Genomic DNA, 21,196 nt, shown 5'->3' with positions numbered 1-21,196 from the left:
GGGCAGGCTGAGCTCTTTCCTTGCTGGGGGGTGGGGTGGGGGGTGGGGGTGGCATGTGCTGGAACAACCATCTCAGCCCTCTGCTGCGGTGTGCCAGTCCTTCCCCAGGGTCTCCTCCTCCTCCCTCAATTCCCAGGCGGGATGAGGGAGCTGGGTGATGAGCAGAAAGCTAGGAGCAGCCAGGAGAGAGAGCTCTTTGCTCGGCAAAGGAGCCTCCTTTAAGTGCTGATGGTGTGAGGCATCTTGGCTTTAATCTCCAACAGATGTTTCCCTTGCCAGGAGAAGACCTGCAGTAATATCCACTGAAGGAATCCTACTTCTCCCTACAGCATCCCTGCTCTGGCTCTTCCCGGAGCAGCACATGCCCCTGCTCTGCCCTGGCAGCACCATCGCACTGGTATTACTGGGAGTGAGAGCCCAGTAATACCAGTATTCAAAGAAGGTTTAAGTGAAACCCAGCCCTAATCCAGACACAAACCTCTTCCTCCACCCAAATTTGCATCTCCAGGCTTTATCCCTGGCTTCAGTGGTCAGTTAAAGCGAGACAGATGGAAGCAGACGGCCAGAAAGGAAGGAGTGGGGTGGGGAGGCAGATAACCCTGTGAGACACCCACCCTCCTCCCATAAGCAGGGTCACCCCACTGCTCTCAGGTTCACATTTACGAAACGTAGGGCCTAATTCTGTCTGGAGGCTGCAGGATGGGGTAAGTCCTGGGGGGCAGGTGGGGTGCAGCAGCCTGGCAGGCTGTGGGCAGGGCTGGGCAGCGGGCCCCAGCTAGCAGCAGGCTCTTTGGGCACCTCTCGGAGAGGCATAAGGTGCTGGGTGCGCCCCGTAGATGGCACTCACTGCCAGGGAAATCCCTGACAAATTTGGAACTGAAGCATCATACAGAATGGGTGGAAAACATCCATCTTTGCCAGGCACCCAGGCTCTGTGGGGTATTTTAGCTCTCCCTCCCGCCCCTTCCAAGACCCCTGGCTCCCAAGGATACTGTAGTTTGCTTTATGGGATGTAACGTACCCCTGCACCAGCATCCTTCCTCCTTTGCAGGCCCTGCGTAGGGACACAATACCTGTCGCTGAGCTGGTACCCCTGTCCCCAGCTGCCACCTCCCTAGGGTCACCCATGTGCAGGGAGGGCAGGCCAAGCTCAGCACAGCACATGCAAGGCCCACTCACCCTGTGCCCACCGACGGTGCTTTCCCAGAGCAGCTGGAGCCGGGGGCACCACCGGGCACCCACCCGCCGCCCAGACACCCCCTTCGGGCAGCCCCTTGCGGCCCTGCCAGCTCAAGCCCCTCTGCACAGGGATAAGAAGGTCGTGGGTCTGGTCTGTGTTGCATGTCCCCCACCTGCCTGGGGACAGGCTTTGAGTGGGGGGGACCCAGGGGCGGCAGGGCGATGTGTACCGGCCACCCAGCACCGAGCGCCCTCGGCACCGCCCGTGCCTCCGGGGCTGGGCTCTCCCGTGCCGCTTCAGCAGAGCCCGGGGGACCCCCGGGAAGAGCGGGGGGGTCGGTGGGGCGGGAGAGAGCCCCGGGTTGGAGGTGACAGGGGACACCCCGGCTTCCCCAGCGCATCCCTGCCAGCATCCCCGGGGGCAGCGGCCCCGCCTGCACCGCGCCGGGCGGGGGCTGAGCGCGGCCCGGGGGCGGGCGGGGGGGAACGGGGACACCCCGGGGGCGGTCCGTGGCCCCGATCCTGCCCCGGGGGCCGAGCCGGGCTGGCCCCTCCTCCGGCACGGCCTCCCGCGGGGCGGTGGGCCCCGGGCGCAGAGCGGCGGCGGCGGGGCGCTCTCGGAGCCCGCTCCGCCGGGCCATGGCGAGCAGCGGCTCCGCGCCCGGGGGCTCGGGCTCGGGCTCGGGCTCGGGCACGGCGCTGCCCACCCGCTTCCAGGAGACCGAGAAGCTGCTGGCGGCGACCGAGGGCCGGGAGGAGAAGGGCCTCCGCGGCTCCAAATCCTTCACGGCCGCCTTGCCTGGCGAGGCGGAGCGCAACGGGCACGGGCTCGCCTACAAGTCGGTGTCGGTGGGGCACCTGGAGGCGGCCCCGCTGTCGCCGTCGCGGCTCAGCCTGGGCAGAGCCTCCTCCACGGCCACCAGTACGGCGGCACCGGAGCAGGGCCGCCCGCGGGACTACCTGGTGCTCGCCATCTTCTCCTGCTTCTGCCCCGTCTGGCCCATCAACGTCGTGGCCCTCGTCTTCTCCATCATGGTGAGTGCGGGACCCGCCGTGCGCCCGGTACCCCCCGGTTCCCCCCGGTTCCTCCGGGCTCCCCCCGCCGCCGCCGCCCATCGACGGCTGGAGCGGGGCCTCCCGGAGCTGTCCGCGGTGCTGCACCGGCCGGGCGGGGGGCGCGGCGGGAGCGGGCCAGGCGGGAGCGGCCGGGGGGCGGGGGTGGCGGCCCGGGGGGGGCCCGCACAGCTGCCGCCGCGCAGCCGGGAGCGCGGGGGGCCCGGCCAGGCAGTGCCCCCCGCTCGGCTCCCCGCAAGACGCTGCGATCGGGGTCCGGGCAGCGACCGGAGCCCGAGCCCGGTGCAGCTCGCGGGGAGGTGGCGGGATGGAGATGGAGCGGGCTGCCCGGGATTTGGGGCTGGGATCCCGGTGCACCCAGGACAGGGCTCCGGGAAGCCCGGTGGCTCCGGGAAGCCTGGTCCCTGCCGCCAGGCAGCCACCCGGAGCGACTCGCCGAGCTTCCCGGGAAGGAGCTGCGAGGCGAAGCAAGGACAAGGGATCTCCCTCTGCACCTCCTAGAGCCAATCCCAGCCCTGCCGCCCTGGGGAGCCCCTGGCTGGAGCCCGGGTCCTGTTCTCGGACACTTCCAAGGGACAGGCTGCCCTGCAGCTCTTTCAGTCACCCTGAAGAAGCAATTTTCCCCATTAAACATCTCGCACACTTCGGCAAACACACCAAGACCAGAGCAGGGGAGAATTGCAGCCAGCCGGCCCCTCACCCATCTGGGGTACAGGTGGCTCAGGCAGCACAGCCCCACAAGGACATCCAGCCCCTTACCCATCACCATTCCCCACTGCTCCACAGCCCCCGGGCATCTTCCATCCTCTTGATTTGCAACAGCGGCAGATCTTCTCTTTGAAAATCAGCTCAGGGAAAGCAATGACCTGCTTACCACAAAGAAATACACTGAGGGGCACCTGCAGCCAGCACTTCCCCCAAAACCGCCAACAACTTGAAGACAGACGCTGGTGGTTGCCACAGAAAGCTCTCTAGAGAGACCAGTTTCCATTTTGAGGAGGAATCATCATTTCTGCCAGTGCCAGCTGTCATCTGCGTAGTACAGTTGTGTGGCAGAGCCTGTTTAGGCAGCATACGGGGAAGCCAGCCAGCCTTGTTTGGCTTTGCACTGCAATGAGAGGGAAAGCAGCTGGGTATTGCATATCCATGGTAATAAACAAGGTCTCTCACGGGGATTTTCCAACCACATTAGCCTTCATGCAAAATAGATTCTCACACTCTCCCTTGCAGGAGTTAGAGCCTCCAGCGGATGGAGCATCCAGGGGATGTGCCTTGGGCCAAATAAGCCCCATGGAGTAGAAGAGTAAACAGTAAAAAGAGAGCAGGAGTCAGTTAATACTGTTAGACAGCCAGGTGTGGGGGTGTATTTACTGTGTTAAACCCAAAGGGAAGCAGGACCAACAAGGCAATAAGACTATTTGGTTGCCCTATGCTTCCAAAGCCCTTGACAGCACTGCCCAGTGCCCACCCAGCCCTGGGGAAGGGGATGCCCAGCCCCAGCCCCCTCTGGCCACTGAGGCAGAAGGCACACTTGGATGAGCTTGTTCTCCAGGACAAGGTTTCTAGCACACACGGCACATTAGTAGTCAGTGTGCATCCCATGGCCCCTTCACAGTCATCCTTGCACTCCCTCTCCCATGGGATGCTTAATTTATTAATGCCCTTTCTAGTCCTGACCATGCTTATACCATCACCCCCCCTACACACACACCTGCCATCCAGGGATCCCCGCACAGCGCCAGCGGAGCAGGATGAGGAGCGATCCTTGCTCCGTGCTGTCCCCAGGGAGCCAGGAAACATCTGGCTGGGTCTCCCTGCCAGCAGGAACAGCTCTGGGGGCATCAGCTGATGTTTCACCTGCTTACACCAGGGAGGAATTTAGTTCCCAGTGACTCCCAAGGCTCCCAAGGCATAGGTCTCCCCACAGAATAAAACCCAGGAGCAGCTGATCATGGACAAATCTGAGCAGGAAGCAGGTTCTTGCAATGTCTGGTGCCTGGGGGGGGGGGGAGGGGGCAGGGGGACCTTCCCACAATGTGCTGACATTCCTTTAGCTCTGCAATTGTATTTTTCTTTCCTAAGTCAATGCTTTTTGCACATGAAAGCTTTTTTCTGGGTAATAAGCAGCAACCAGAGAGAAAAGCAAATGAATGCTTTTGGGTTTAGTGTCTCATAAATCATTTTTCAAAAGCTGATCTCAGATCCCAGCAGGGCCTATGGCCAGAAGTGGAAAAAAAAAAAATCTGTTCTAGCCCCCAGTCTGTTCCTGATAATGCTGGTCTTGTGGAAACGAGTTACCTGGAGGCTCCTCCACTGACCCTTGGATGTGTTTTGTTGGCCAAGCAAGGTCCTGGCTGCACTAAGGGGTTGGGGTCCCTCCCCGAGCCAGAGAGCAGGGCTGCCGTACACAAGGGCAGCCCCCTGGGACCCGTCTCAGAGGAGGGCAGGGCAGGGCTAGGTACCACACACACACACACACACAGGCTGCATTGCTGTTCTCAGATCCCTTCCCCTTCCTATCAAAGTGCAGCCACATCGGGGGAAGAAGCAGACAGGCCACTTACCAGTGTACAGAACTCCGAGAAAATGAAGTGAAAAAGAGGGGTAAATCCAGCCAGAACCAGCATGTAGTAACATCAAGGGCAATTCTGCACAGCACTTGGTGTCCGGAGTAAGTGCTGTCATTCCCAAAAGATGGGGGAGAAGTTAAACTACCCCTACTAATTTTAAAGGGCACAGTCATCTATCCAAGTCTGATGTTGACTTGTACCTCTCTTGGAATGTTTTCTTCAACAAAATGCAAGCGTGGAGGATTAATGATTTATCCTGAGTAACTGTGGATTCTTCAACAAAATGCAAGTGTGGAGGATTAATGATTTATCCTGAGTAACTGTGGAAGGCAGCAGAGTGCATCCAAAGCCAGTTCATAAATCGGGAAAGACTGCGGGGAAGAGGAGGTGACGATTCATCTTCTCCGTCCCTGGGGCTAGCACAAAAAAGTAATTGCCTTCATTTGCAACAAGGCAACCTAGGTGATCTGTTAAGGGGAAAAAAAACCCTTCTGATCAGTAACTTAGATGGCAATTTGAAAACATGATAGATCAACAATTCTTTTGAATCACCCAGACTTACCTGGCCCCGTGGGTGCCGTGGAACAGCCTCCTCTTCCAGCCCCATTTCCAGGGTCCTTCAGATTTGCTAATACTCCACTGTAATAGGGAGTCCCCTGGCACACACACAGTGACTCTGCCCCTGTAGCCCTCAAGCCTTTTGGAGATATTCTTCATCAGCAAGTCTTGATTAATAAACAAGATGTTAATGTTTTTATGTGGAAAGCGAAACACAGGATTAGTGATACTAGAGAGCTATAATCAAACCGTTCCACGCCGATGAATAATATATGTACAGTAACAAATGCTTGCTAAACATCCCATGCCAATGCTGATGCAATTTTCATAATTGTTCAGGATAAATGAGCAGTAAACACTTCCAGAAGCTGTAGTGATAAATATACCGACTTCGTTAGCCTATATATTTTCCCTAGAAGACGGCTAAAACTGCATATTTCATTGCAATCTAACCCACACCCTGCAAAAATGTTACATGTGTTACAAAAACTGGAACTTAAAAAAAAATTAATCCCAAATGTTGGAAGCTGTCAGTGAGCAGGGCAGGGATCTTGTCAATCATGGGGCTACCGCATCCTTCCCATCTCTTGCCACCAGCCCGTGAGGCTTCATTTTGTCATTATTTCATTACAAACTCCTGTTGTGTAATGAAAAAAGAGGCTCTTGGCTGCATCCCATCGCTTGTAGATACGGTCTGTCACATGTGCTGTTGAGACCAGGACGAACCGGGTTTTGCAGTCCCTCGGTGGCAGCAGTGGGGATGTTGTTACACAGGGTGACGCGCAAGCGGAGCCGGACATTCACAGCCAGGCAATGGGAGCAGTCGCATGTTTGAGGCTTTGCTGTGTTATTTACATGGTGATGCAAATCAAAAGGAGTACATGGAAACCTTCAAAGCTGCACGTTACCTACCCAAGCACTATGGAGCAGCAGCCAGCGCACAGCCTGGGCTGGAGCTGGGGACCTTTTTAGTCATGGTGCTGCCAAGAGGGTAGTGGTATTAAAGCAAAATTAATGGGAAATGGAGTAGGAACATGAAGTATTTATTTGTTTGAATGCTCAGTGATGTTTCACGGTTAGTGCTGGAACTGTGCTAGGCCTCCTGACTCCTGATTTTATTATTTTTTTAAAAAATTTGACAGGGGGACCCTTTCCAGCGCAGTTATTTCTGAGATACACATTTTTTTGAAAGGGAAGTAGGATCGTTTTAGTATACCTCTACCTTTAAGTCTTTTTCACTAGCATATTTCTTGTTTAACTTGGAGTTTCCCCACTTTTAGCAGCCGTGCTTCAAAGGGGGGAGCCAGCACACAGCATAGAGCTATGGGGAGCTGCCAGCCCCACAGCCTGCCCCACATCTCCCTCTTCTCCTGGGACCCAGTTTGGCGAAGGCAGCATGGCTGGAGATGATGGGGCAGGGGGAGAAGCCTTTAACCCATGTAAAAACATTAAATGCTTAAAAGCATCTCTAAAGAAAGAGGAAGCGCTTCAAGGCAGTTAAAGCATCTACAAAACCCTGTTCCCAGTGAAGCCGAGGTGGGGGGTGTTGCCTGACTCCTCCACTCGATCAAGGTGGCAGACCTGTGCCCTGGGCTTCCTCCTCCCCCCAGCCTACCCTATTTCTCTTTCCCCCCACTCCAAGCCTTCCCAACCAAGTGAAAATGTTACCAATGGAATTTAAAACCCCTTATCCAATTTCCCCCCACTCCAAACCCCCTTCCCAATGGGTTTCATGGGAGGCAGAAGGACGCTGCATGAATTTGGGAAGGCTTTTCAGTCTGGAGAGCCGTGCCAGTCACAGCCCGTCTGCCTCTTCCTGAGCAGGGAGCTCCTGTTTGCTGATGGAGGGGCTCCAGCCTCTCCACCGCACACGCAGCAAATGCTGACGCACGGTGAGTAATTTCACTGTAATAACCTCGCCGTGGTACTGCACAGCTGCCCTTCTGCTAAGTGCTAGGTCCTCCCTCCGCCAAGTGCAGGAAGCCCAGCACGCTCGCGCCGGCAGGCTGGGGAGCACCATGGGTTCCTCTCTCAGCAGGAATGCTTCTCCCTCCCCAGGAATTCTTACTTTCGGTATTTTTTCACTTGGGAACCAAATGATTACCCATCACAAGAACAAGAAACAAGATCAGTCCTTACTGAATCACTTCCTCGGAAAGTTTACGATGCATCTGTGTATTGTAGTTTTTCTGAGGAGCTGTGCTCGGTCTTCAGGCACCGTGTGTGTGGGCATCGGTGGAGGTTTCTGCTGCCTGGTGGGTCAGCGGTGCTGCTGAGCACAGGGCACTAAGAGAGGTGGCACTGAAGCTCAGAGGAGTCAGGCCACAGCAGCACCCTCACCACCCCGTCAGGTGCTAGGCAAGGTCTTGGTGAGCCCATGCTCATCCAGTCTTACATTTTTCCACTTTGGGTGTGAGCCCAAATCCTGCTCAACCCATCCAGTCCCTTGTGGTGGGCAGCACTGGTGGGCAGACCCTGGGGATGCTTCACTAACCCCCTCAAGATGCCTCCCAGGTCTGGATCTCTGCCGAGCAAAAACCAAACCTTCCAAGGGAACCTCCTAGCTGTGTTCTCCATTCACCCGGGGCTTCCCCTTGTTCCCAAAGTCAAGGACCACCGCAATTTACCCCACCAAGAGCCTCCCGTTAAGACGCTGGTGCCCACCAACATCAGCGCCAGGCAACTCCTGTTCTAGCTTCAACTCTTGGGGATCTCTCTTCATCCCTTAATGAGTCCACACACAATAATTTCCAGGCACCTACTAGTGCCTTTCCAGTCCCATTCCTCAGCCCTGTCACAGCCAGGGAGCACTTTTTTTTAGTTACAGAGCAGAGGAAAGCTTTCACTGAGCTGCTCAAAGAAATCAATAGAGCAGCAGGGGAAATCCAATGAAACTAGAAGGTGAATAAAGAAGCTATATGGACTGTTCCTTCCCTCCCTACAGCACACACAAGAGCAGGAATTTGCTGTAGGAGAAGTACATGTGAGAACAGGGATGGTGAACACAACCCATCGATGCAGGAACCGAGGGTAATGCAGAGGCACCACAGCACATCCCATCACAAGCTGAAAGCCAGCAGTCCCTGCCCACTTTATCAAAGCCCGTTCCTCTCACGCTCACACTCAGCTCCAACAGCCAGCCATGAGGCTACATGCTGCTTGGAAATGTCACTGCTTTTTTTTGTATTATTATTTCCCAGTTTGTCGGTGATGGTTAAACTCACAATATACATGGCTTCTCAATACAGACATTTGCAGCGGGAGGCAGGGGCAGGATGCTTTTCCTGTACGTGAGCTGCAGAAGGGCAGCAGTGCCCCTGGGGGATGCGGCTCCCTAGAAGTGAGCTGCTCTGGGGGCTGAAGTCCAGAATTTCAGGGTTTTCCATGAAAGAATCAGAGAGGGGTTGCAGCTGGCTGGGGCCATGTGGTGCCTCCTGTCCCATGCCGGGACTATTTCTTAGTTACTTCAACAAAGACAGACTCGAGCCAGGCCAGCTCCTACCCAGGGCAAGCAGACAGCATCTGAGTGGGCTTCTCCAGGCACATCATGTTAGCAGGACCCCAGGCTGCGGAAGCAGTGGGCTCACCGAGGGCGTTTGTGTGCCACCCTGCGAGAGCCCAGGGTGGGAGATGTAGTGCTCGATGACGCAGCAGCTCACATTCTGGGGCTACAGCCAGAGAGGTGCCCCAGGGCTGTGGTCATTCTTAAGAGCCGCTTTCTGTGTTTCCCCACAGTCGAGGAACAGTGGGCAGCAAGGGGACATGGACGGAGCCCGGCGACTGGGACGCATGGCCAGGCTGCTCAGCATCGTCTCCATTATCCTGGGGACCATCATCATCGTGCTCTACATTTCACTTGGCATCAGAGGTAACATCTCCTTCTCTTTTCCCCAGCCTAGATAGAGCAGGAACCTCACCTGGCTCCAGCCTAGTGTACAGGACAACCCTGCCCACCCTCCACCACCCCCCTGGGGCAGGTGGTGCTCCATTCCCACCCCAACCGCAGTGGTAGGGCACTAAGCGCCTGTGTGGTCTAGGCTGCATCATCAGCTGCAGCTGCACAGCTGCACACACATGTGCAAAACACCTTGGAGCATGGGCTCCCTGCAGGAGCAACACACACGGTTCAAACGGCCAGACTGGAAAGTCCTCCCTGCACTGTCCCGTAGTGCAGTGGTGACCACGCCAGGTCCCCCTGGCAAAGGCTGTGGTGGGTTTAGAAGAGCGTAGTGGGGTAAAAACGGAAGGGTTTCAGGACACAAACCACCCTGCCCAGAAATGCAAGCCCAAAATATTTGGGGAAGTCCCCAAACACAAACCCACCTGCCAAACCAGCACGCATCTTGGGCAAATGGGAACCTCAGAAACACACAAAACCCAAACCAAGAGCATAAGGGAAACATCTGTGACTACCAGAAGCTGCCCTAAGACTCTCTTTGTTTTACAGTTTCCTAGAAGACGTTTTAGCATGCAAATACCTCGAAGAGGAGGAAGACAACTTTCCTTTTGGGGTTTTTACTTTCAGCCTTGCAACAAAAAATTGTCACAGTGTAGGTGGGCAGCCCTGGACAGCCTGCTCTGGAGCGCCGTCCGAAGGAACGCATGCTTCTACTTCACCACCTCTTGGAAATGAGTTGGTACAAGTGATGGGCTAAAAAAACATCGCAAGAAGGAATGGGAAAGGACATCAGACGCCAAGCGGAGAGGAGAAGGGGGAAATCCACTACCTCATTCCCCTCCAGCAAAACTCACGGAGCGGGGAGACAACTAAAGTGCAAGAGAAGGAGAGAGTTTCAAGAACGAAGCTTATTTTAAAAGAAAATATTAAGGCAAGAACAGGACATTTTGAGGAACCCTCCTAAGAATTTTGGCACAAGTCACTGAATTTTTTGGGGGTTGTTGGTTTTTAAATCATCAGATTCTCTGTCTCTACAAAAAAACAAACAAAAAACAAAACAAAAACAAAGCTCAAACTGCCATCAGGAGCTGAGAGCTGTTCCATGGAGGAGGAGGGAGAGCAGAGCTGCAGCAGGACCACGGCTCTGCTTCGAACAAAATGCAGCCGCAAAAGCTGGAGGATGTGGTGGGTGCTTTTGTATTTTTGATGAAAAAAAAAAAAAAGAGACAATGACCATTTGCATGCCTTTGGGAATGTTCTCCATGTCTGTTCCTATGAGCTCTTTTATCACTTAGGGCAGATCTCAGAGCTGGCAGGGCAGGATGTTGCTGCATGAGAACCCCAGGCTCCTCCTCACCCCGATTCCATGGTGGGGTTTTTAATGGAAGGAAAAATAACGCTTTCTCTGTGAACCCGCCTGTTTCTCTCTCTGTGCACCCAAAGCGAGGTTAATACTCATGGCGCTGAGACAAGAGCCTGGTTGATCTGTAGCAGCGGTACCAAGGCACGGAGAGCCCATTCTACCCGCTTACACACACCTCACATCACCTTCATCACACAAAAGCTTCTGCGTGACCCAGACCCCATCGCTGTCAGTGCTCATCTCCCCAGCCCTTCTGGGCTTCAGCTTGGGGCCTGCCAGGAGATTTTCAGAGGCATGGAGAAGTTTAAGACCCCGCTTCCCTCACACGCTCTTCTGCATCTCTGAAAATCTCCAGCATCCCCAGAGCTGGCTGGGGTCAGTTCCACGAGTAGTATTATTTTTTAATGTTTTGTATTTAACATAACAAGGAAATAGACCTTGCTCCTCCTGATCAGCCTATAGGTACCCTGTGCCCCGCCACGTCTTCCACACCGCACAGCTCCCTTGGCTGTTTCCCGTGGGATCCAAATGCGACACACTCCCTTGAGCATCCGTTCAGCCCCATTCCTCCTTCCCCCTCACCCTGTCCTCACTGCGGATTGTTACTGGGGCTGGTCTTCTACCCGGCCACCCAGACTATGCAAAGTTTCATTGCCTATTATTTTATTCAGGCTTTGTAGATGACTTCTGGCCATATCTATTTGCTCCGTACTAGCTGAGCCTCTCTTTTACCAAAATTTACCCAAACTTTGCGGGCACAAGTACATGACCAAGAGTTGCACTCCAGAAATCGGGACTGCGCTGAGAACCAAGGTGATTCAGGGCACTCCTGCTCCCGACCATCAATCTCCTGAAAAAAAACAAAACCCAAACCTTAGACCAAATCTAATGCATCTGAGGGCTTGTCTACATGGAGAATCTGCTGCACACCCTAAGAATCTCCACAGCGTGGAAATGGCTCGGCACTAATTTCTCCGGACCGTGTGAGTGGGCACGTGCACGCGTGGGGTCATTGTAAATCCATGCTGCAGTAACTCAGCAGTAACTAAGGTGCAAAGCCATGGGCATCACTGTGAGAATTCTTGTCACCTGTTTCATTGCTCCTCTTTAAAGTGTTTTCTTTTGCTAGACATCATTTGAAGCCAGGGGGTAAGAAAGACAAAATCCCGTAGATGCTCTTAAGATTTTTCTCTACATTAAAAAGGATTCCAGGGGCTGAGGGCCATAGCACATCACTACAGCACTTTCCTGGGTTCCATTCCCATCCACCTCTTGGCCAGTGCTTTATTACAAACTATTGGCTTCAAAACTGGACCAAATTCGTGACCTTTCTTTTGCAACTCGTTTTTTATGAGCTTCAGCAAACAGGGGCCACCGAGCACTGCTGGGTGTGAGCTCCTACCCGCACCACCGCCAGCCTGCCTGCCAGCACCACAGCTCCTCATCCCCAGCTCTCCAGAAACCCTCCTGGGAGTTTCAAACTCTTATCTGACGGTTGATGAAATCCCATCAAATCCCCCAAACAATTCCTTCTTTAATGCTTGAACCTGAAAAGCTGCTTGCTGGAAAACGTGTTATTTTTTCTGGGATACACAAGGGCAGCACTGCCCGTCTGTGCATCTTCTGCCCTTTGCTCTCCAAGCTGCCAAAATTCAGCTTATGGTAAGAGCTGAGCAAGCTCCTCCTTGGGCTGGAAGAGCCGGCATTCAGGGAAAACTACCGCAAGGCATTGTAGTACTTGAGAGCGCCAAGTATTTATTAAGTAAGAATTTAAATGCTCTTTTATCATTATATAAAGCCTTTTATCTAAAGTGCTTTACCACATTTAAAGGATCAAACCCTGCCACCCCTGGGTTAGCATTACGCTGCTCTAATTGCACGGAGAGCAAAGTTACTCCGAGTCACATGCACCGTGCAGCCCCCAACAGAAACCTGGTTTTCTTTCTCCTCTTTAATAGAACCACCTATGAATACAGGTTTCCTTTGAATCTGATTTTTCCAAAGGGATCTAGGCAAACACACACTACACATCCAAATGGCCTGGGATGCCTGCAGTCATTGGAACAAGGGGGCTTTGCAAGGCTGCTCCAATGGTCCTTGCCAGCAGTGCCGGCAGTCCCAGAGCAGTAGAGGTACCAGAACGCAGGAGAAGGCAGCAGCCTCGGGCTGCTGAGGCAACTGCTCCTCATCTCACTATTAAGTATAATAAAAAACGAAGACACCTAAATTCATTTCCAAATCTTTCTGATTAGATAAAATTGTACCACGCTTTTGAATACAGCTTTGATTTTTTTTTTTTCTTATGCTGCATTTAAATCCAGGGGAAAGCCTCTACAGTCATGCCTGACAAAATATTTTCTCTCCTTGTAACCTGGCTCTCCAGTGCTAGAAAAAGGATTTTTTTATCTGGGTTATCTGGGAAGTGGCTTCTCGCTCTTCTCTCCCAACTTCCCTGCACGTTGTGCAGCCTGATGTTTTGCAAACGTTTTGCCACTAGATCCTGGCTCTCCACATCACACACGGCTTTATCCCAGCTCAGCTGCCTGTTTGGCTTTTCCAGGTGCATTAGCTTGGATGGGGAAGGAGGACGTTGCTGAGCCCCCAACCCCTGACACACACCTCACCTGCGACTGTGTTACCAGGAGGTAAATCCCGGCAGAACTTCATCTGAGGCCACCAGCAGGCACGGTTCCTCCTCCACATCTGGGGAACAGCAGCATCCCTCGTGATTTTTCCACTGGTTTAGCATTCGCCTAAGTGCAACCACCTTTTTTCCCCATCCAGGCACATCCTCTCCTTCCCTTTGATTTTAGCACACAGGAGGGCGATCACAAAAACTATGTCATGGAACAACTTTCCCTCTCTATCCCCATGAACAAGCCCCGTTACTTATGTCACAGCTCTTTGCTACCTGCTGCAGCCTCCTCTAAGCACATGCATCAGAGTCACGTTTTCTGTGCTTGCAACTATAACAAGTCACGAAATCCTCAGGGTCTGGCCAACTTCTACCCCCCGGTGAAGGAGAGGCGAGGGATCTGAGCAGTGCAGTGGCAGCCCAGCCTTACCTGACAGCAAAGTTGAGCTGGTAGGAGGATAGCTTGCTGAAGAGATGGAGAAGGTGGGAAACGTCTCTAAATGTAAGTTGAAGTAGGAGTTACGAACGACAAGTGTGAGGTCCTGGTGGGATATAAATACCCGGTGAGCATCGCTCGGGAAAGAGCCGCCGAGCAGAGCGTGTGGCTGATGGCGCCTTCTGGCACTGGTGTCCCTGGGCTCCTCTCCCCAGGGTCTGGGGGAGCGCCGGGCTCTGCCGGGTGGCACAGCAGAGCCCTCGCTGGGTACAAGCAGCATTAGATCAAAGGCTTAAGCTGAACAAGTGAGCTGCCGCCGCCGCGCCAGCCAGCTCGCTCGGTTCCACACCAGCACCTCGCAGGATGCGACCGCAGAACGGGGCTCAGGGCCACGTGCTGGGTGCTGCCCGCCCAGGTGCCTGTGGAGGAGACCGAAGGGATCTGAACACAGAGGGAGGAAAGAAAGTGAGAAAAGATGTCAGTTCAGAGTTTGCTGTGTTAACAGTGGGTTTGCTTCTTCTGGTCAGTATTTCACTCGGCTCTGATCTACCCTCCTCTCCCCATCTTTGCCAGCCCAGCGTGCTTTCCCCTCAGTATTGCCATCCCGAGAGCAACCTGCGAGTCTCACACATTCTTCCCTTCTACCCTCCGCTTTTCCTTTAATCGGGTACAGGTCTTGTTGGCAATGAAACGTCATTGCTGCACTTCACTGAAAGGGTTTTTTGAGGGGTAGGGAATGTGCTGCTCTAAGCCTCTGACTGGGGCTGCCTGCAGACCCCAGCACATACAGTGCAGTAGTTACCTTTCCAAATCCAGACTTCTCCATGTAGACAAGGGGAACGGATCCTGCCTTTTACATAAAATGAAAACTCTCTTTCCATTTGGTCTGAGTCCAGGGAGAGGCTGCAGAAATGCACCCACTGGGCTGGTCCCATGACTTTTTCTCTTTTTTCCCTCCCTCTTGATACCCCCAACCTTGCCCTATCGCTTTGTTACTTATCACAGAACCACAGCCAGGGCTGCACAGTCAAGCTGAAATAATTCCAGATTTAACGTCCTTTTTCTTTCAGTTTACATCCTTTAATTTTGGCAAAGACAGGTTTGGACTGAACACTCCCATGCTTGGACACAAGCCAAGGGTGGGGGGCGAAGCAGCCTTTTCAGAGTGGGAGTATTTGTAAAGCATTTGCTGACACCAGTAGGTAGATAAATTCAAACCTATAAATACCCGTCCAGCGTTAGAAATATCAGAAAGGGAACGTGTGCAGCAGGATTCACCAAGGCAACCCTGCCACCACTTCAGGGCAGGTGCCCTCGATAGATGGTGCCCAGGACACAATCCTCTGGGGACGTGCAGGGTCTATCCTCCCCTCGCTGCAACCACCGTCCATGCACCGGCTCCTCCTGCTTTGAAGCCAAACTGGAAGAGCCACGTTTCCCACACAGCATGAACGCATCAGGAATTGCAGCTGGGTGCTTCTCTTTGCTGATAAATGTTTCTTTTTCTGCAGGATGATTATAGTATATCTTATATACTTTCTTTGTATTTCTTGGCATGAGAAAAAAATTAAAATGTAACATGCATGGTCAAAGCTGAACTTGTTTCTTCTGTCTAAATGAGAAAAAAATATTTGAACTACTCATTTAACTACTGCTTCACACAAGGGCAGGTAGATCAGCTGGTGTTTTGGGTGCAGCGGGTTGCAAATAATACATATAAACAAAAGGCAGAAGAAAAAACAGTGCAAGTCAGAGCAGAGAAAGGTCTGACAGATCAGCTTTGTGCCGCAGAGACAAGCGGCACTGAGCCCCCCGGGAAGCACAGCTATGGCGGGGGGTCTCCAGCTGGCCATGCCATGGGAAGGAGGAGAAATCCTCCTTGCTTGCAGCGCACCAGGATGGGATGGGGAGCAGTTCCTGGGAACTGCTTCTTATGGCTGGCCCTGCCGCCGCAGTTCGATACTATGGTGCACAACCAAGTGCAAGAGAACAAATTCCAAATCTGCTCAAAACCAAAAACTATCCATCAAACCCACAGATTTCAAGAATGCACAGCAACGTTTGGTCTCCGCTCAAAAAACCTAAAGGCAAGCAGCTCCTGGGAAGCCAGTCCTTTTTAAAGTTTCTTAAGCCAAGGCTTGAAAATTTTCCCAGGAGAAGTTTTTCCAACCAGACTGGAAGGCTGTTGGCCGTGTATAACACACACCTTGGGTGCCTACCAGAGTTTATTTCTGTGTAACTGCATGCCAGTCAGTCAAAGCTACTGATCCTTACTGAAGCTGAAGTGCACAACCACTTCATTCAGCTGAATCCTAACACCCTCCTCTCGCTGCGCTTCTCTGGCATCCTCCGGGAATGAATGGCAACGCAACTTCCAACTCAGCTCGGCTTGGAGAGAAGACTTGCCATATCTGAGACTAATTAGTTGTCTTACACAGCTCTCTGTAGCAATACACTCAAGCTGTCCAGACTCCACCTCAGGGTAGGACTTACTGGAGGTAACACGGTCTTGCAGCTTCCCGAGGATGACTCCTTCCCTCTCCTGGCAAGGCAGCACCCAGGAAGCATGCACACGGGAGGTGGGTGCCACCGCCAGGATCAAAAATTAAGCTTTATGGACCCAGAGCTGGTATCGAGCACAGCGCTTCCACTCGCATCCACGCCTATGATGGTAAAAAGATGTAAATTCTCTGCAATGTTGGCAGCGCTGAGCCACCGGCACTGCCGCAGCACCCGGGCGGTGCAGGGCTCCGCTCCCTGGGGGCAGCTCACCCGATGGAGCCCGCTGGGCCAGAACTCGGCAGCAAACACCGTGATGAACCAGACTGAGCTGCTTGTGGTCACATTTAGAAGACAGCTACACCTGTGTTGGCAAGGCAGCAGGGCGAACGGACTGGTCAAAAGCACCTCTGTGTTGCAAACCCAGATCCCTTGGCCTCTGACGCGACGGAGCAAAGCTTTGGTCTACCTGTTGTTTCCATAAGCAGCGTTACGATAAACACCTCTTCTCTTTTCTGGAGGATGCAAGCTGTAGGGGGTTTTGGGTGGTGAAAAATCAACAAATAGGAAACCTCTGCCAGGTACTGAAAGCCAGAGAGGATGCAGATTAAGTGTTCGTGAACTTATGGCAAACAGATCTGTTATCCTCATGTGCATCTCAGAAAACAATCAAAGGAACAGTAATTAGTTCTAGTTCTGCCGTCACCCACAACACAAAGCCCAGCCCCTGGAAGCTGGGACTTGCCTCAGTACTGGATCTGTCCCCAAGGTTTCCTCTGGCTCAGGCAGCACAGCACCAGTACCTCGCTGCCCGGGCTCCCAGTGCCACAGAGCGGCTCCGCAGCCCCAAACACACCAGCAACAAGCTCAGCCTTCGTGTTTATCCCACGGCCCTTCCCTCCCGCGGCTCTACCCACCCCTCACCTGGCTCTGCAGCTTGCCGGTGTGCTTTTAACAAAGCATATTTCTTTGGTGCATCCATTCCCCGTTGCTTCTGAAACAGCAAGTTTTAGCTAGATCTGCTGGCTCTTACTCCTAAATACCCTCCCCTTGTAACAGTACTTAAATCAGTGTTCTAGATGTTCAGTTTCCCATGCTAGAGCTAGGAGATGTGCTGCTCAATCCTCTAAGAGCCACCAGCCATGAACACTTACTCACAGCCACGCAGGTCCAACCTCACACCACACTACACCTACTCCCGTCTCATGCCAAGGCTGGACCGTGTACGAAGCCCATGTTTTCCAGCAGCAGCATCCCCTTGCTGCCTCTGCTCACCCAGAAGGGCAAGAGGCGTTACTGTCTGCACCAGGGCCCTGGGCATCACAGTTGAGAACGCAGGGGAGGTCCAAAGAGCCACCTTTATTTGTCCTGATGGAGAAGCAACATGTGGATGTTAAGAAAATCCAGTGTAACTTACTTTCCGCTGTTCAGCAAAGCAAAGGGGCTCATGGCTGTGTTGGTGGTACCCATGCATAACAAAAGCCTGGGACAGAGTGGTCCCAGAGAGCTTTCGAGGAACAGATGCAATTTGCATCTCAGCACATGATGTCTGAGGTTGCTTTAAGCCATCTTTGGCCCTCTTCACGTATTGCTTAAAGAATTCAGCAGGCAAGAAGGCTGAGCAAGAAAGAACAACAGTTTTGTCAAGGAGGAGGAGAATCTTACCTAAAAACATCCACACCATGGAGCGATTTCCCTTTAGTGGTGAGATTCCCCTTGGAGCATCTCCATCATTTCACCAAAGCAGCTGGGCAGATGCAAGTTTCAGACTTCCAAGACTGGAGCCGATAGCCTCACTTCTGATGTTTCGCTAAAGAGATGGGAGTGCCAAGTGCTTTGGGCTCCTGTTTTATTAATACGCTGCTCTGATGGGCTCATGTATAATAGATTTGCAAAGGAACAGCAAGAGGTTTACATCCCATTTCCATGTTGCATATGTTTTCTATTAAATGCTATAGGCTCTCTGTTCACCTCTTAATGTTTGTCTTTGCAATGTATTTGCATGAGCTTTGGGGTTTAAGTCAAGGATGAAAAGTTGGTTACCAGTTCTTCAACTGGTTTCCATCATTTTGCTCCAGACAGGAGCTACAAATTAAAAGCACACGGAACACGTTTCCATTTTCTCTCTCACTCCTAACACTGGCTGCTGTTGAAGAGCGAGCAGCTAAGGGTTTCCTCTGGTACCCTCAAAGCCATGGGCAGCATCTTGGCAAGGTGTTTGTGAGGTGCCGGAGCCAGAGCCCTGGGCTGCTGCAGCCACCGCAGCCACACAGGCAGCAGCATCGTGCAGCCGTAGTGGGGAAGCTCAGGGCTGCGGAACTGCAGCAGCAAAACCTTGTGATGAGCAGCACACGAACGTGCCCAGCTCTGGTACAGCTCATCCCGCTCCACAGAGATGCAAGGGGCTTGTAAGCCTGATGCTGGGCCAAAACCAGAACAGATTGCACCCCAAACTTCTCCCTACTTGCAGGATGGGCTCTTAGCTGTAGAGATTAAAAGATGACGTATGGTGGACATCTTCAAAATCTGAAGTAGTTCAACAAACACACTCCTGGTAGGCTCCAGTAAAAGAGCAGAGAAAAACTGAGTCTGTCTTTGCAAGGGTGCTGAAAGCCTCCGTCTTGCTATTTTCCTCCCCAGAACCAGCCTGCCCCTTTACAGACGAAGCCTTTTTTTTGCAGCACGACTCTGCACGTTGCCTCCAGTTCAAAGCTGTCACTGCTGCCCTGCAAACACAGAGCGACACAGCCAAGGCTCCCACATCTACACAGCCAGACATTTCATCAGAGCTCTAGCTGATCCCATGTGGCACAAGGTAGACGTTTCTATCACATCTCAAACTCGTGTTTTTTTTTTTAAATCAGGAAAGACATATCCGATACAGTTCGTAGGGTGGTTCGGACTGACACAAGTGAAAAGCAGGAGAGCCTGGCTTGCACCGGTAAGCAAAAATTGCACCAGCAGATTAAGGCACTGCTCTAAATGAGGACTTTTCCCTTATGGTCCTTCCTGCTGAATCCTTCAGAAGGTGAAAACTCCCATCTTGCAACATCTAGAATACCTAGAATAGAGTGATGGGGATTTCTGCATGAGCTAAGCTACCTAGTTTATTTGCTAAGAAAAACAAAAGCAAGCAAACCAAAAACCTGATGGCCCTCATTGTTTCCAGCTTAGCTGTAATGTTAGATGCTATTCTTGGTGAAGAGCTGCCGAATGCTTCTGAAGCTTGTGAAGTTGTTTGCTTTAATAGCACACAGCATGAAACAAAGCAAAGACAGGAAGTCTTCCCAGCAAAATGCCTCCTTCTGCTGAGCTCGCTGTATCTCGCTGCCTCTTGGAAATGTTTAATTATAGGCTGCAGATTCTAAAGCATTTTCTTCCCATTATTTGGTCTCAGGTCCGATTTCATCAAACCTGTATTTTATACGCCTTCCCAGCAAGGATCAATGCAAACAGATCACTCCATTGCTTGCAGGTGGGTGAAAAAAACAGAACAGCACCTGACCCACCGCACTGTAATTCCTTACTGGCCTAGGTACACAGCAAACCATAATAAAATTAAAGGAATGTTGATAAGACTTGGTATCTTTAGAGCTTTAAAGTGATGCTCTATCTTAACCTTGACTTTCGATTGCAAAATGTACAGTGGGTAGAAGCTGAAGTGCCCAACACATGAGTTAGGAGCCGTTTGGTTCCCTGCCCGGGGGATGGCTGGGCTCAGCCCCCCGCCGAGCTCCCAGCCCAGCACTCGCCTCCAAAGGGCTCCAGCAGCACCACGCTGGCAAAAGGGACTCAGCTGCTGAGTTAAGGAATATCTTTTTCTGAGGAAGCGTGGGAGAAGTTCATTCCCCCGAGATGTAGCTGTGCCTGCGGTTAGAGCTGAGGAGGCTGGTGATGGTGCAGGATGGCCAAGGTCCACCCCTCTGCCACGGCAAAGGGTATGGTCACGCTCTGCTGGCAAAGTCACAGCTGCCTCCAGCAGCCTCGGATTTCCCAAGGACAGATTTATGTACCCCAAAAGATGAAAAAGATCTGACTACCAAAATCCCCACAGGAGCATCCCTCCTTTCCCCACCCAGAGGCACCGGGCACAACTCAAGCTGACGTCTCCCTGAAGTATTACAAGAATTATCATCCCTCAAAATGTTTGTCCTTTTTTTTTTTAAAAAAAAAAAAAACAAAAACAACCACCCTTCATCTAAGCCAGAGCACAGGCTTGAAAGTTATTTACATTTCCTGAAATGTATGGAAACAGAGGAAGGGCTGGCCAGCAGATCCCTCGGTCCTGCTGTAAGGTACAGACAGAACCTGATGGTGCAGATGCCCCCTGACCACGAAGACCCACGTGTTCCGAGGGCGGACGTACCCCAGGACCGGTCGCTGCTGCAGGCTGAGCACCCCCTGCCTCCTCCTTCCTAAGCTGTATTTCTTTACATAAGCAGTGCCTGCTTTTATAGACCTGACTCACATATCTCCCCACCTCAGGAATATTGTAAAGTAAATTTAGCACTGGTGATACACGCCTGACCTAGAGGGAACTCCATTTATAGTGCAGCAGGGAAATATCCACATCCACCCCCCCTCGGCGCTTGGCCTCTCCACCCGGGTATTTCTCTCGCAGCGAGGGGCTGAGAAGCCCAAGTGTCAGTTCAGCCTCTCCCTGCACTGGGAAGTAGGGAAAGCACACAGGGTCTCCCGCTTGCTCCGCACCGTGACGCAGGTACCCACCAGACTCCAGCGCTGGCAAGACCCTTGCACGGTCCAGCTACTTTTTAATGTAATAAATGTTCATTTGCATGTTAATAGCGGAGCCTGCCAGGGACACCTGATCAGCATTTTCACAGCTACTCGTGATTTCTTTTTACACTTGCAATATTCCTTAGCATCCTGCAGTCTTAAGAAAAGGTTCCCTTAAAAATCCAACATTCCGGCAGGATTTCACCCTGAAAGAAGCCAGCTCAGCACAGGTCTGAAGTCAGAGGGC

The 21,196-nt window shown here is 52.5% G+C and overlaps 1 protein-coding gene across 1 annotated transcript; it reads left to right on the top strand.

The window, feature by feature from the left end:
• The first annotated feature begins 1,741 nt into the window (after positions 1–1,741).
• TRARG1 (trafficking regulator of GLUT4 (SLC2A4) 1) lies at positions 1,742–20,400 on the top strand. Its single transcript, XM_055718231.1, has 3 exons — positions 1,742–2,214; positions 9,117–9,249; positions 9,829–20,400. The coding sequence occupies exons 1-3, from the start codon at positions 1,819–1,821 to the stop codon at positions 9,834–9,836; spliced, it is 537 nt and encodes a 178-aa protein (XP_055574206.1). The 5' UTR covers positions 1,742–1,818; the 3' UTR covers positions 9,837–20,400.
• The last annotated feature ends 796 nt before the right edge of the window (positions 20,401–21,196 follow it).

The sequence above is a fragment of the Falco cherrug genome, chromosome 1, assembly GCF_023634085.1.
Source record: "Falco cherrug isolate bFalChe1 chromosome 1, bFalChe1.pri, whole genome shotgun sequence".
Lineage (NCBI taxonomy): Eukaryota > Metazoa > Chordata > Aves > Falconiformes > Falconidae > Falco > Falco cherrug.
The sequence above is the reverse complement of the archived record's forward strand: the minus strand, read 5'-3'. Positions and strand labels throughout refer to the sequence as shown.

Excerpts from the sequence above, each read along its gene's own strand:
- TRARG1 (XM_055718231.1), top strand. The coding sequence starts at position 1,819 with ATGGCGAGCAGCGGCTCCGCGCCCGGGGGCTCGGGCTCGGGCTCGGGC. Across the intron at positions 2,215-9,116 it reads CCCTCGTCTTCTCCATCATG|TCGAGGAACAGTGGGCAGCA; the intron begins GTGAGTGCGGGA and ends GTTTCCCCACAG.